The 14233-nt window shown below is 40.6% G+C and overlaps 1 protein-coding gene across 3 annotated transcripts in view; it reads right to left on the reverse strand.

Annotated features, from left to right (window-relative positions):
- The window catches only part of NLK (nemo like kinase), a 159448-nt gene extending 146750 nt beyond the window's left edge, over positions 1–12698 (reverse strand). For all 3 annotated transcript variants that reach the window (XR_008621813.2, XM_008965087.6, XM_003812658.7), the window contains exon 1: positions 11064–12698. Coding sequence is in view for 2 of the 3 variants with exons in the window: in XM_008965087.6 (XP_008963335.1) it covers positions 11064–11521 (458 nt within the window). In the remaining variant the exon portion in view is untranslated. The remainder of the gene's footprint in view (positions 1–11063) is intronic.
- Positions 12699–14233: the final 1535 nt, after the last annotated feature.

The raw sequence follows: 14233 nt of genomic DNA on the forward strand, positions 1-14233 counted from the left end.
TTAAACAGTGTTATAATTAATTAGCTTGTGTTTTTAAAAGAATGCCTGTCAATATTTACTTTGAACGCTGGCTATGGTATACACCCAGTTAACTTCAGGATAACCCCAATTACTGTAACCTGCAGAACCTGGGAAAATGAACACAGAGGAAGCCAATCAATTAAACATGGTTGAAGATGCTCACATAATTCTCTGAGGCAATTCAAACCCAAACCAAGCCCCTTCTTCTGCACAATAACCACATTACTTGCCAATTTTTATAGCTTCTGGATTACTTTCAATAAAGCTCAAATTTCCTCCGCATCTGTATTACTAAATTTCCAGCTCTATTGAAGTAAATATAGAAATCAAGTTTCCTATTTTAAAAAATTAGAAAAGAGAGGGAAGTGGAGAAGAAAGTGGGGAAAAACCCTCTGCACCAGGCTGCATGTTAATTTAGATGTGCAATGTGACAATCACCTGATAATTGTACCCTTTGGGTACTTTTGTACTGGTAAGATAATACAGTGAAATAAAGTCACCTGGCTTATTTCAATTAACTTACACAATTTGCAAATCTGCAACTCTCTGCCATGGTACATTAAGAAAATTAGCATGTAAGAAAAATCACCTGCTTATGTAAATTGACGGATCATTTTTATCCATGCAGACAGGAAGAAAAGCTGCAATCTGGGTCAAATGACTAATTTTATCTATTTGTTCAAATGTCTCTTTTCACCTTTTTTCTGTAGCTCAGAGCAAGAATTTTAGGTCAAAGAATGGATAAACAAAAAGTTTCTGTGTTGTCAATTCCCCTGTAAGAAGTCTGCTGCCTGACACTACTGAGCTCTATACTACTTAAATTGAAAACAAGACTGAGAACCTTATCCAGATAACAAAACCACAATACGGAGAGGATAAAAAGAGAAATCAATAGGAGATATCTGCTCTAATTGGGAAGGAAAGCAAACATGGCAACGATAAGGTACCAATTTTACCTTCTGCTACTTTAGGCAAACAAAGCTTCAGAAAAGAAAAGGAAAAATGCCTCCAAATAACTCAGGACAGACAGGACTTCTCTATAGAGATCATTATTCCAGTTTGTTCCATAAATATACCCACTCAAGTTCTTCTGAGTCTGACACAAGTCAGACAAATGCAGTATCTTGGTCATTAATGACTGCATTCCTGGCATTTACTGCTGGTATTCATCCCTCCCATTTAAAACTGACTCCATCTCCAGGTCCAGAAGTGGATCTGATTGCTCCAAAAGTAATCTTACCTTCATTGACAGTGACTGGTTCAGAAATGAGTATGTAATCCAACAAAAGCCAAAGAGAGGCCAGGTGCGGTGGCTCAGGCCTGTAATCCCAGCACTTTGGGAGGTCAAGGTGGGCAAACTGCTTGAGCCCAGGAGTTTGAGACTAGCCTGGGCAACAAAGTGAGACCCCCATCTCCACAAAAAAATCAAAAAAATAGCCAGGTGTGGTGACAGAGCAAGACTGTCTCAAAAAAAAAAAAAAAAAAACAAAAAACCAGAGATCAATATGCTGGTGCTGGTCAATAGCCATGTGTGGCTACAGAACACTTAAAATGTGGTTAGACCAAACTGAGACATATTCTAAGCATGAAGATACATAGTGATTTTGCAGATTCAGTATGAAAAAAAAGTAATATAGATCATTAATAATTTTTATAGTGAATACATGTTGAAATGACAATATTTTGGATATAGAGTTAAAATACATTACTAAAATTAATGTCACCTGTTTCTTTTTAGTTTTTTACTGTGGCTACTAGAAAATTTAAGATTGCATACTTTCACTATGTATTTACTGGATAGCACTGCTGGTTTGCTGAGGGTGTCTGCAAAAATGCTCCCTTCCTCTTGGACAAGAGCTTTAGGAAGTCACTCTCCCTCTTTGGGCACTGTAAGCCCTAAACTACTACAGCCTGAAAGCTGTGTCAAAGCTCATTTTCTGGGAGGCCCACATGCAAACTAGTAACTCTCTTATCCAAATTCAGAATTTAAAAGAGACTCCTGGAAAGAAATTTGTTTTAAAGAAACTTGCAAATTAATGTAAGCACTGGCTCCCAAATCATCTTACCTGATTACTCACACACAAAAGATGACAAAATACTGAACATTAAATTTTATTTAAAAATTTAAAAATCACTCAAAATATTGTAAGAAAACTATTGTAAGACTTATAAGAAACTAAGCAAGTTTTTAAAGTCTAAAACACTAAAAAGGTAAATATTATCAGGAAAATAGTAGTATCAAATGGACATGTAGAAGAAATTGCTCATTTGCAAATAGGCCTGCTCTTCTCCACAGCTGAACTACATGTATAATCCTTACCAATAACTCAGTAATAGAAGAAAACAAGTCTCTTGAAAAAAAATGAACATTTAAAATCTAATCCCAAATTAGAAAACTCTATAAAAGTCACCACTCTGGAACAGGGTGACATTTATCTCATTCCTCCTTTAAACAATTTTAGAAGCTATTCAACACTGTAGTCCTGAAAAGAGAAAGTTGTCTTGTGGTCACCAGCAAACTCCAACAAATATTAATATCATTTTATAATAGAATCTTAGGAAACACAGGATTTTATAAATGAGAAAACCAAGGCTCAGAAAGTTTAAATAACTTTACCAAGGTCACAGGGTTGTTGGCAGCAAGGCTAGGACCAGAACCTTGTCTCCTAACAAGTTTAGTTTAGTAATCTATTACCCCATTGTTTAAAAAAAAAAAAAAAAAGCCGGGCGCAGTGGCTCACAACTGTAATCCCAGCACTTTGGGAGGCCGAGGCAGGCCGATCACGAGGTCAAGAGATCGAGACCATCCTGGCCAACATGGTGAAACCCCGTCTCTACTAAAAATACAAAAATTAGGCGGGCGTGGTGCCACGTGCCTGTAATCCCAGCTACTCGGGAGGCTGAGGCAGGAGAATCCCTTGAACCTGGGAGGTGGAGGCTGCATGAGCCAAGATCATGCCACTGCACTCCAGCCTGGTGACAGCGGAAGACTCTGTCTCAAAAAAAAAAAAAAAAAAAATCCTTCCCAAGGAAATGGCACCTTGAACATCAAGTTCTCTGGTTTATTAAACTAAAAACAAACAAACAAAAAAATGAGATTTGGAAGAATTGTATTAGTAATTTTAAAAAATTGTAAAAAGTAATACTGAATACTTAAGACATTCTTTAGAATCAATCAAACACAATCACTCTCTCAAATGCCATCAATGATCTATTTACTATCAGGCTAAATACAATGGCCTTTTGGCCTTTTCTCCATCTTAATTTTCTGACTTTTTTTTTTTTTTTTTTTTTTGAGACAGGTTCTGACTCTGTCGCCCGGGCTGGAGTGCAGTGGTGTGATATCAGCTCACTGCAACCTCAGACTCCTGAGTAGCTGGGACTACAGGTGCGTGCCACCACACCAGGCTAATTTTTTTTTTCTGTACTTTTAGTGGAGATGAGATTTCACTATGTTGTCCAGGCTGGTCTCGAACTCTTGGGCTGAAGTGATATGCCCACCTCAGCTACCCAAAGTGCTGGGTTTACAGGTGTGAACCACCATGGCCGGCCTTCTTTGACTTTTTATCAGCACCAAAGATCACTCCCATTTTCCTAACAATCTTCTGCCATACTTAGATTGTCAATCACTGTGAACACATTTTCCTGACTGCCCTTTAGTTCTGCTTCCAGTAGCTTCTTCCACCTACAACTGAGAACATTCCCTAAGACTCAGACAGATCTCAGTTCTCTCTACTCTTCTATTTTACATATCCAAAAAAAAAAATTAAATCTGACGAAGTCTCTCTTACTTAAAAACTTTCAGTAGTTGCCATTCGCAGTTTTAACCTTTTCTCATCATTGCCCGCCTACGGAGCCTTTTTAGGCTATTTTCCTAATCATCCCCTCGTAAAATCTTAATACCACAGATATGCTATTTAACTGTTTATGTGCTATATGTCCACATATGCTTTATTAATAAAAAGCTGTTTTTAGTGCCTCAAGCATGACATTCCAACCTCTTCATGATTGAGCTCTAGCTTACACTTCCTACCACCCACTGCACTGCACATTCAGCATCTCCAGCCCTGTAGTCTCCTGCATATAGGCCCTTCCACCTAGACTGCCCTTCCCCATTGGTTGACTCTCATTCTTAAAACTCATTGAAGAATTACCTATTTTAGGAAGCATCCTGACCTTCCATAGAAATCCCTCCTCTACACGCCCTTAATGTCCAGGGACTATCTCCATTGCTGCATTTATGGCAATGAATTATAATAATCCATTTACAAATCTATTTCACCCAGTAGGTCATAATCACCTTTAATCCTTATCTCCAGCACAGTGCCTGGCAAATAGTAACATACAATAATTGAATATTGCAAGAACAAGTGAAAATAATATATATATTTTTTGAGACACAGTTTCGCTCTTGTTGCCCAGGCTGGAGTGAAACGGCACGATCTTGGCTCACTGCAACCTCTGCCTCCTGCGTTCAAGTGATTATCCTGCCTCAGCCTCCCAAGTAGCTGGGATTATAGGCATGTGCCACCACACCTGGCTAATTTTGCATTTTTAGTAGAGACGGGATTTCACCATGTTGGTCAGGAGGGTCTTGAACTCCTGACCTCAGGTGAACCGCTCCTCGGCCTCCCAAAGTGCTGGGATTACAGGCGTGAGACACCATGCCTGGCCTGAAAATAATATATTCTTAAGTTTTTATTTAATGGTTTCAAATTTAGTTTCACCTCTCCACCAAGGCTGAGGACACCCTGAGAGTAGGCATGTTTCATTGTTCATATTGTTTACTTGACTGTCAACTCCTCCAAAGCAATATGGTGACTTAAACATCCCTATACCTCAGTACTAAGCACAATACAGACAACAGCAGCAGCAGCTTAATAGAGGTTCGCAAAATTATTTATAAGACTAAATATCCCCATTTGGTGCTTGCAAAACTGCTGGTCCACAGCGAAGTGACAATAAAAAATATAGACTAGTGAGTTCCAAAGGTGTTAAAAACTTTCACTGCCTCATAGTAGATATGACTCAATTAGCCAAATTATTTCAAAACTGGGTTTAGGTAAAGAGCACCAATCATTATGAGTGGCAGACATCCCCATATATACTCCCTCTACTCACACCATTACAACTAAGAGTTAAAGTTCAATCTCAGTAGAGTTCACTTAGAAGTCATCTTTCCATAATGCCAGAGTACCAGTTTTTTCTGTTTCCGCACTAGGTACCTTACAACTACTGACTATGTCTATCATGACTTGTTATGTGCTCACTGACAGTGTTACAACTGTTGCCTCAGGCACTCTGTTACTTCCAAGCAACATCAGGATCACACTGACAAGCTATTTTAGTTATTGTTGACCTGTATTAGATGGCCCAATCAACAAATAATTCACTGGAGTAGCACAGAGGCACAGGGACTCAGAATTAAAACCCAAAGAGACGCATAATTAAAGAGCTTCTAACAGCTTCTGTCCATTTATTGGTTGGATGACAAATGAAAAAGTTTCTTTGGCCTTGACAATCTCCATCAAAGAAACCAAATAAGCATGTTAAGGAAACATACAGTATATGAACAGTTAATTCTTGTATTGCTTGGACATCAATAAATCTAATAAAAACGACCAAGAATAGTCACTCAGTTTTACAATATAGAAGGCAGAGAAAACTCTGACACTCCAAGTTGTGAAGACAATGAAACATTCCAGTACTCCATTAGAGGACTTTTTGTATCTACAGCTGCCTGTGCTTTGAAGGTAAAAACCCAGAATTTAAATTCAAACATATTCAGTTAATGCACTTATGCATTTTACAAATTTTTGTTCTGGTATAGCATATGAAAGGGAGCTATATCTGCCCCCATTTCTCTTTTACGACATATGCCCAGTGGTACTGATGGCTAAAAAGATGGTATTTAATGTTGAGGGATATTGTTTTAACTTGCTTGAAAGGGCAATGTTTCTGAAATGCCTTAAAAAAAAAAAACTGTCTTTTTTTCTAAATTAATATTTGACAGTATAACATGAAATTTCTCCCCAAGAATAAAACAAGTTTATTTTTTGTGCTGTGGTTTTTTGAACATAATTTGGATAATCTTTTCAGGAGTCTAAGTACAAAATGACTTGCAACGTTACAGGCTATGGAGTTTCAACCACCAAGAAGTGGGTGCAGAATCATCAGATTGTTACTTTTATTCTCTACTCTTTATCTACTTTATGATCATGAACCTGTAATTTCCAAAAGTAAGTTCGTTTGTAGTTAAAATTAACAATACAGATTTCCACATTTCTAGTTTCATACGGATGCTTTGTTATGTCTAGAAGAGCAACCGTTTCCTTTTTATGGTGCAGGCTCTGCTTCTTCAAAGCTCTTTTCACAAAGCAGAGCCCCCAAAGAATCCAGCTGTGGCTGTTAATCTCGGCTGATAGTGGAGAAACTTCTCAGTACTACAGATTCTCAACCTGTAATACAGTTAATAACAAAATACCCTTTAGTATACTACTCTTTCTGATGCAACTTACTCCAGGATTTTCCCCAAACATATCCCAAAAGCATTCTGCATTTTTCCAAATTAGTTTGTTATGTGGAGTAAGAGGACCAGAGAAAACATAAGAAAAAAAGATGCCTCTCATGTTCACAAGATGAGCAAGCTAGACAATCTCTACCATGCACAAGGGCTTATACTGAGTAATTTTTTTGTTAAATCACTATATTTCTCCCACCTCACTGGGATCTTTAGCAATTCACACTTTCTCATCCAAACATAAGCAAAGTGAATCTCTACTTCGACAATAAGGATGTCTTTCATTTGTTACATTCTGAAAAGAAAAAATTAATTTCCCAGTATATAAATCCATAATACTTTCTAAAACAGTGCAGATGATCTGACTAAAACACCTACAAAGTCCATACAAATGTGTATTATTTTTATTTGTTTTTAATTAGTTGACAGGACAGCACAGAGTATTTTCCCCTTGGCTTTAAATTCAACCATTTTCAAATCTCCCTGACATACAGTACAACTGAGGGGACACGCTACGTTATTTAGAGTCATGCCTCCAAAAATAGTCTGCATGCTGATTTCACCCGATAAATCTGACAATCTATGAAGACACTTCCATGCACATTAACACAACAGCTTGATTTTTCTACCGACAATAACTACAATAAAAACAACTAACATTTATTGATGCTTACTGTGTGCTAGACAGTGTAATCATTGGTTTACAAGAATTACCTCACTTAATCTTCACATCAATCCTGAGGTAAGTACTATTATTATCCCCATTTTATAGATGAGGAACAGAGAAGTCAAATAATTTATCGAGATCACAGAGCTAGTAACTATCACTACAGTTTTGAAAGACAGATAAAAGTAACCTGCTGAAGTTATTAGAATAATAAAATTCAAAGACCTCCAACATTACTTGGAGTACACAAAGGCAACAGAGCAAGTGAATCCCAGGATTTTTGATCTTTTAATTAATCAGGCAAGTCACAAACCAAAATGCTAATTTTATAAAAAAAGTCTTTTCCCAGACTCACTTTTACCAAGGTGGCAATATGTGCCATTAATTCCATCTCTGATATGTTAAGTTGCCAATGTCAAAAACGGTCTAGGCACAGCGATCCTCAAACCACTCTCATGCGGTCAACTTCCTCCATCTCTCAAAATTATGAGCCCCTGAAACTCTTTGTCCCAAAGTTGTTACATCTTTAACCACAGCATTTTCCTCTGGCAAATGTGAACTGCAGACAAAAAGGTAGATTTATATTACTCACCAAATGACTGAAGTTACTATTTGTGGGTTGCTTTGTGTTTTGTTTTTGCATTATGAAAATGTCCATGTGGGTGTTTGGAGGCTGTAATGTCTCAAAAAGAAGGTCAAATTGTATATGATATCTTGATAACCCATAAACAACATTCTATCAGTGGCAACAAATGTTATCTCAGGTTATCCCACAATCACATTACCAGGTAAACTGGAACTCTTACCTTGAGATAAAATACAGCAGACAGTTGTTAATGAAACCTTAATTGAACTGTCACAGCACCATCCTTACCAGCAAGCTACTGAGTAATTCACTACTTTTACACAACTGTCCAATACTGATAAGTTATTCCACTAGTTAAATTCAACAGAAAGATAAATCAAGTCAGCGAGACTAAATTGTTCAGTGATAAATCTGGTAAAATGCTGCATCACTTCTACAAATATCTCTCCTTGTCTACATGGAGAAACAACAATCTCTCTCAAAATTGCATGCCACTTTTTTAGCCATCAGTTAGTACCCCTGGGTGTATGTCCCCAAGGAAATGTGGGCAAATACTGTTTCTTGTCATATGCTATTCCAGAAGAATACTTGCAAAGTGCATTAAATGAATATATGTTTGAATTAAGTGAATCTTATAATACCCCGGTAGTTAGTTACATGGCGGTTTCAATCAAAGGATGCATCACTGGGAGAACATTTTTATGTTCCAGTATAATCATTTTAGAAAAAAGTTGTTTCCAATTCATAAGGTGCTTCCTAAATTAAAAAGATATATTCTGTTTCAGTTAAAAAGTAAAAAACCTCACTAATATCTTTACCTTGGGTTTCAGAATATTAGTGCAATTCCCTGTAGTTTGGTTTTCAAATCTCTAAACAGTCTTACTTAGGTCATGCAACAGTTAAATTTCAAATATAATAAGGAATTCAGATAGCAAGTCATTGACATGTAAATATAAAAATAGAAAAGCATTTGCATACTAAAACATACACCTGGAACTCTTTCCTTTTTCATACCAAATTGTATTTCACCTGTAACAGCTGATGAAAACACTCAATGCAGTTAACTAGAAAAACTTGGTTAAAAAAACAAAGACCCGAATCACGTGATAACACAGGAGGACGGCCATCCACAAGCCAAGCAGAGGGGCCTCAAAAGAAACCAAATCTGTACCTTGATATTGGATTTCTAGCCTCCAGAACTGTGAGAAATAATTTTCCGTTGTTTAAGCCAAAACAAAGAAGGACCTGACTAGATCAATTAACCAAGCAGCAAAGATGCCAAAGCACTGTGCTAGGCGCTGAGGAGAAAAGGATTACTACAGTAGACAATCCCTACCCTCAAGGGGCTTACGAATGTAGTCAGTGACACAAGACAAACCTGAAGTAAGATGGTGCACAGAGGTGTACTTTAAGTACATGAGACAAACTCCATAGGTGGTAGAGCAGTCAATCAATTAAAGAACTCTAGAATGGCTTCAAATCAAATATATGTGGGCTTTCAGATATCAAAGATTCATAGTACCCACTAGCAGAACGTTTGCTGTGTGAGATGTTTCAGCACTCCAGTTCTTTATTGCCCCCTTCCTTAAAAAAATAAATAAATAAAATAAAAACTGCTACAAGTCACATCACTGTTTGATAGAAATGTAAGTGAAAAATGCCTTTTGAATATATTCAAGAATGCTGCAACCCATTTCCCTTTCAGTATCCCTAGTTTTTAGCATTGTATGTAAGGCACTAAAAAAGAAAGTAAGCATCCAGATCTAAGAAGATCTAAACAAGTGCTAAAAGTTATTAGTAAATCAATGACAAAATTTAAACCAAGGAACAACCGTTTTCCTGTCTGTTCCATCCCCCAACCAAAGCTTGGAAATCCTCAAGAGTTAGGCAAGGATAAGTTCACAGTTAAATCTCTGAGATAGTCTGTGGAAGGGAAGAGACGAAGGCAGGAACAGGCAGGTCCCTGAGCAGAATGACCAAGGCACCATTACCAGCTATACTCTTTTCCACCTTGAATCCCACACACCTTGAAGAAAGGACCACGCTGCAGCAGAAACTTCCTTGGGGACTAGCTGAGAAAACACTGGACTCTACTAGTTTTTTTTAAAAATGGATGAGATCACTTAGCAGCCTAGATTATCAAATCTGAAATATAAATAAGATGGCCAGTTAAAATGCATAAACAATGCACCCATCAATTTTAGCCTCAAAAACAATGACGAAAGGAGATATTTACCGAGCTAGTTCCAAAGAGTTCATTTTCCTGTGGTAATGGGCGCTTTTCTCGAGAGTAACAATTTTTGAATGCACTGAAAATATCAATTCATCTATCCAAAGTGGAATCATTAGTCCTTGGGAGAAAACCCAGTTCATTCTAGTTTTGATAGGAACAAACATATTTTATTATAAACTACTAATCTTTCTAAGGTTAGACCAAATAGACCAAAATGTTATATTTAAGAAGCCCTTAGGCTTTTACAAATATCCTAGCACTAGCAAAGGTAGGGTCATTTGTTAAAAAAGTATTATTTCCTACTACAGCAACTGACCAACAGATAACAGCAACTTAAGAGGCACTAAATGACACTAAAACATTACACTGAATGTGGGCCACTGCATAGCTAGTCTACTAACCTCATTTGTGGTACTCATGTGTGATGCTATATTTAATGCATTCTTATCAAAAGGCTACAGCTACATACTTCTCAACTGTAGCTTTATGGTTTAAAATAAACCACTCAAGCAATGATCTTAACTGGTTCAACTATGAATCCTATCTTTCTTCTGGAGATCAAGATCACAAAATAAGTGAAAAGACAGAAAGGACAGGAAAGTAGTTATGCAAAGTATATCCTAATGACAAGAGTATTATAAAGGAATTCAGTCTGGATCAGGTGCTAACACTTAATGCCACAGGGCCACTGAATCAAACACACGAGATGACCGAGGTCTTCGTAGGAATTAGTATTGCATACATTCATCTACTGATCCTGTGTTCAGTGGCTTGCTTAGGTTCTAATAGAAAAGTTTGGTAGACAGCAAACTTATGTGTGTTGCTCATGAGAAGGTGCTCCACCAAAACTTGCCATGAGCCTAGACAGCCAGTGCATTAGGCCTCTTTACCACATAAGTGAGGGTGGCTTCCTACAGTTGGGTTGAGAAGCTTGCTGCACCTTGGTCAACACGGAGACAACCATTAGGGATGGACTCATCCAATGACAACCAACAGAAGAAACCATGAGAGGTTGTGTTTTTCTTTGGATACTCACCAGACAACACCAAAGGCTCCATATCCAATAGGTCTATCCGGCTCAATATCCAGCTGCTGCTGTGGATGATGCGAGTGCTGATGATGGTGCGCCTTAACTGTAGCAGCTGCGGCAGCCTGTACCTGAGCTGGGGCTGCTGCAGCTGGTCCAGGAGCCTGCCCCGGTGCCGGTGATGGGAAATATGGCTGTTGTTGCCCAGGGTTTAACATGGCTGCAGCTGCAGCCGCTGCTGCGGCTGCCGCAGCTGCCGAAGAGGTGTGCTGCTGTACAGGGTGTACAGCGGCAGCCGACCCCGGATGAAGATGGTGTTGAGGGTGGTGGTGGTGGTGCAGGTGAGGAGGAGGGAGGTGTGGAAGGTGGTGGTGATGGTGGTGGTGGTGACCTGCTGCTGCTGCAGATGTACCGCCATTGTAAGCCGCCATCATTTTTGCGTTGGCTCTTGCGCCACAAAGAGACATTCAAAATAAATGCCCTTTGATTGGAAAGCAAACTGGGTCAAGCTGTCATTTGGCCATTTAAAAATGAAGAAAAACCACTCACTCCACCTCAAAAAACATAGAGCGTAACTGGCTTTATGTCTTCATCAGTCAATCCAAACAAGTTAGAGGATCTTGGTGTTTAATTTTGGGGTGAGCGTGTGTGGAAGGGTGTGGGTTGCCAAAAGGAAAAAAAAGGGAAAAAAGAAAAGAAAAAGGAAAAAAGGACCCCTTCCCCCCAGGATTCCTGCCACAAGTGGGTACTAAAACTCCATTCTTAATTTGGGGGAGGTTCCAACTTTGAATGTGGGAATAAAGGCCAAACCTCCCGACCCCCTGAACTCCACACACGAAAAGGATCAGGTAACACACCACCCTTGGAATCTTGAAAGAGGGTTGACTCATCTACCCCTTCCATTCCCACATCCTTTTCTAAACACCTACCACCTCCTCAAAAACAGGATTAAAAAAAATTCCCACCACCCTAAATGGAGAAGATGGGGGGAAATTTTCTGGGAAACCAGCTTCCAGCTTCCCCCCCCTCGAACTCTCAGGCCTTCCTACATCTCCCCCTACTCCTAGTCAGGTTGACCTGATTGGGGAGGGGGGGCGGGGGTTCCAAACTTTCCTGGGCAGAATAAGCCAGGGAAGGAGGCTGGAGTGAGGAGAGGAGGCGACAGCAGGACAGAGAGGAGAAAGAGAGCCGGGGCAAAAGTGAAGGGAAGGAGGTGCAGGGAGGAATGAAAGATGTGGGCAGCGCTCGGACGCCCAGACAGAGGGAACCGCCCCGGGAGAAGGTTAGGGTCCCGGGGCCAAAGAACAGGAGCCCCGGGAGGCGGGCGGGGTACGGTCGCAAGCGGGCTGACTCCTGCCCCCGCCGCCGGCTGCTTCTGCTGAGGAGGGTTGGGGGGGAGAGCGGGTGGGTCCCCCGCGCAACGGCCCCGCAGGGCTCAAGGCTGCTCCGTCTCCCCCCCTCCCCCCCACCCGGCTTCCGTCCCCGCGGCCGCTTTCTCCTCAGCCGCCGCGGCCACCTTCTCCTCAGCCGCCGCCTCCTCAGCCGCCGGTTCCGCCGCGGCCGGACTCACCTCCCCTAGCAAAGCCGGATAGAGCGGAGCCAGCGTCGGACACGCGCAACCAGCCGCCGAGGCCCCGCCCCCGCCTTGCACGGACCGGCTGCCCTAGCCAATCCACGCCCACCTGTCCGCTACCGCCTCCAATCCTGGGCCAGGAGCTTCAGACAGGCGCACTGTTCGGCCAGTGGCAACAAGGTGTGGGTCTTCTGGGGAAATCCCGCCCCCGATCCGGGATGGGCAGATAGAAAGACCAATCAAAGGCAGAGATTGGCTTGACCGACAAGGCTTAAAGCCAATTAAAAAGCAAAGATCTTTGTGACATTTTCTTTCGCCTCTCTCCTCTTTTCTTTTTCTTCTTTTATTATTTATTTATTTTTTTTTGGCAGGAGCAGGAAGCTGCGTGCTAATCCCGCCTGCAAAAGCTGGAAGAGAGGGGCGGAACGAAAGAACCAATCATGAGCCAGAGACAAAGAACAGAGTAACCAATCCTTGGGTTGAAAATGAAGTGGGATGGAACCTGGGCCAAATAGACACTTGAAAAAACAAATGGAAAAAAAAGATTGATGTAAGTCCCACCCTTTAGATCTCCTATAGGACAGGATTGTGGAGAATTTGCTGTCATATCGAGACAACCTCTCCAAGGGGCGGGGCTTAGGGAAGGGGTGGGGTCTTAAAGTGGGCGGGACCTAGATGAAGAAGGCGGAGTCCAAATCATCACTGGTCCACTGATCCGAGATGTCCAATATCCCACTTAAGATGTAAAGTGTGGGGTAAAAAATAGGGGAAGAAAAAGGGAATGTTGAGCTTCAGAAACTCAAGGTCCAAGGTCACTCAACAAGAAGACAAAGGAAACTCAAAAGACTGACAGAAACTCAGTACACTGACAGTTCGTAGTCTACGGCCGGTCCTCTCCATAGTTAATCCTGATCTTGGCAAAAAGAGGAGGAATCTCTGGCATTCAGAACTCCACTGTCGACAAATGATAAAGCTGTTGGTGCAAATTAAAACAAAAAAAGTAAACTTGACCACAAAAATAATAATTTTCTTCTATCTTTCTTTCTTAACAGGGTCACATTCTGTCACCCAGGCTAGACTGCAGTGGCACAGTCCTAGCTCATTGCAACCTCCAACTCCCGGCTCAAGCAATCTTCCCGCCTCAGCTTCCTGAGTAGCTGGGATTACAGATGTGCATCACCATGCCCGGCTGATTCTTTAATTTTTTAGAAACAGGGTCTCAATATGTTGCCCAGGTTGGTCTCAAATTCCTAGGCTCAAGAGATCCTCCCACCTCCGACCTTGGCCTCCCAAAGTGCTGAGATTACAGGCGTGAGCCACCGCCTCCAGCCTCTCCCATATTTTCTATCAAGTAAGTTTCTGTCATTGAAATCTTACTAAAATAGCATCTTTCCATCACTTCATTTATCTGAATTTACCCTTCCTTTAAAATGTGAAATAATAAGCTTACAGAACCTTATCCCTACTGAAACTGTATAGTTTACTCAAAAACTTGGAAGTCATCTTCGATCCCTCCTTTGCCTGTCCACATTGTCCCTTCCAATCAATCAGTCATCAAGTCGTCTTTTTTTTTTTTTTTTTGAGACATGGTCTCTGTTGCCCAGGC

Source organism: Pan paniscus, chromosome 19 (genome assembly GCF_029289425.2).
Source record: "Pan paniscus chromosome 19, NHGRI_mPanPan1-v2.0_pri, whole genome shotgun sequence".
NCBI lineage: Eukaryota > Metazoa > Chordata > Mammalia > Primates > Hominidae > Pan > Pan paniscus.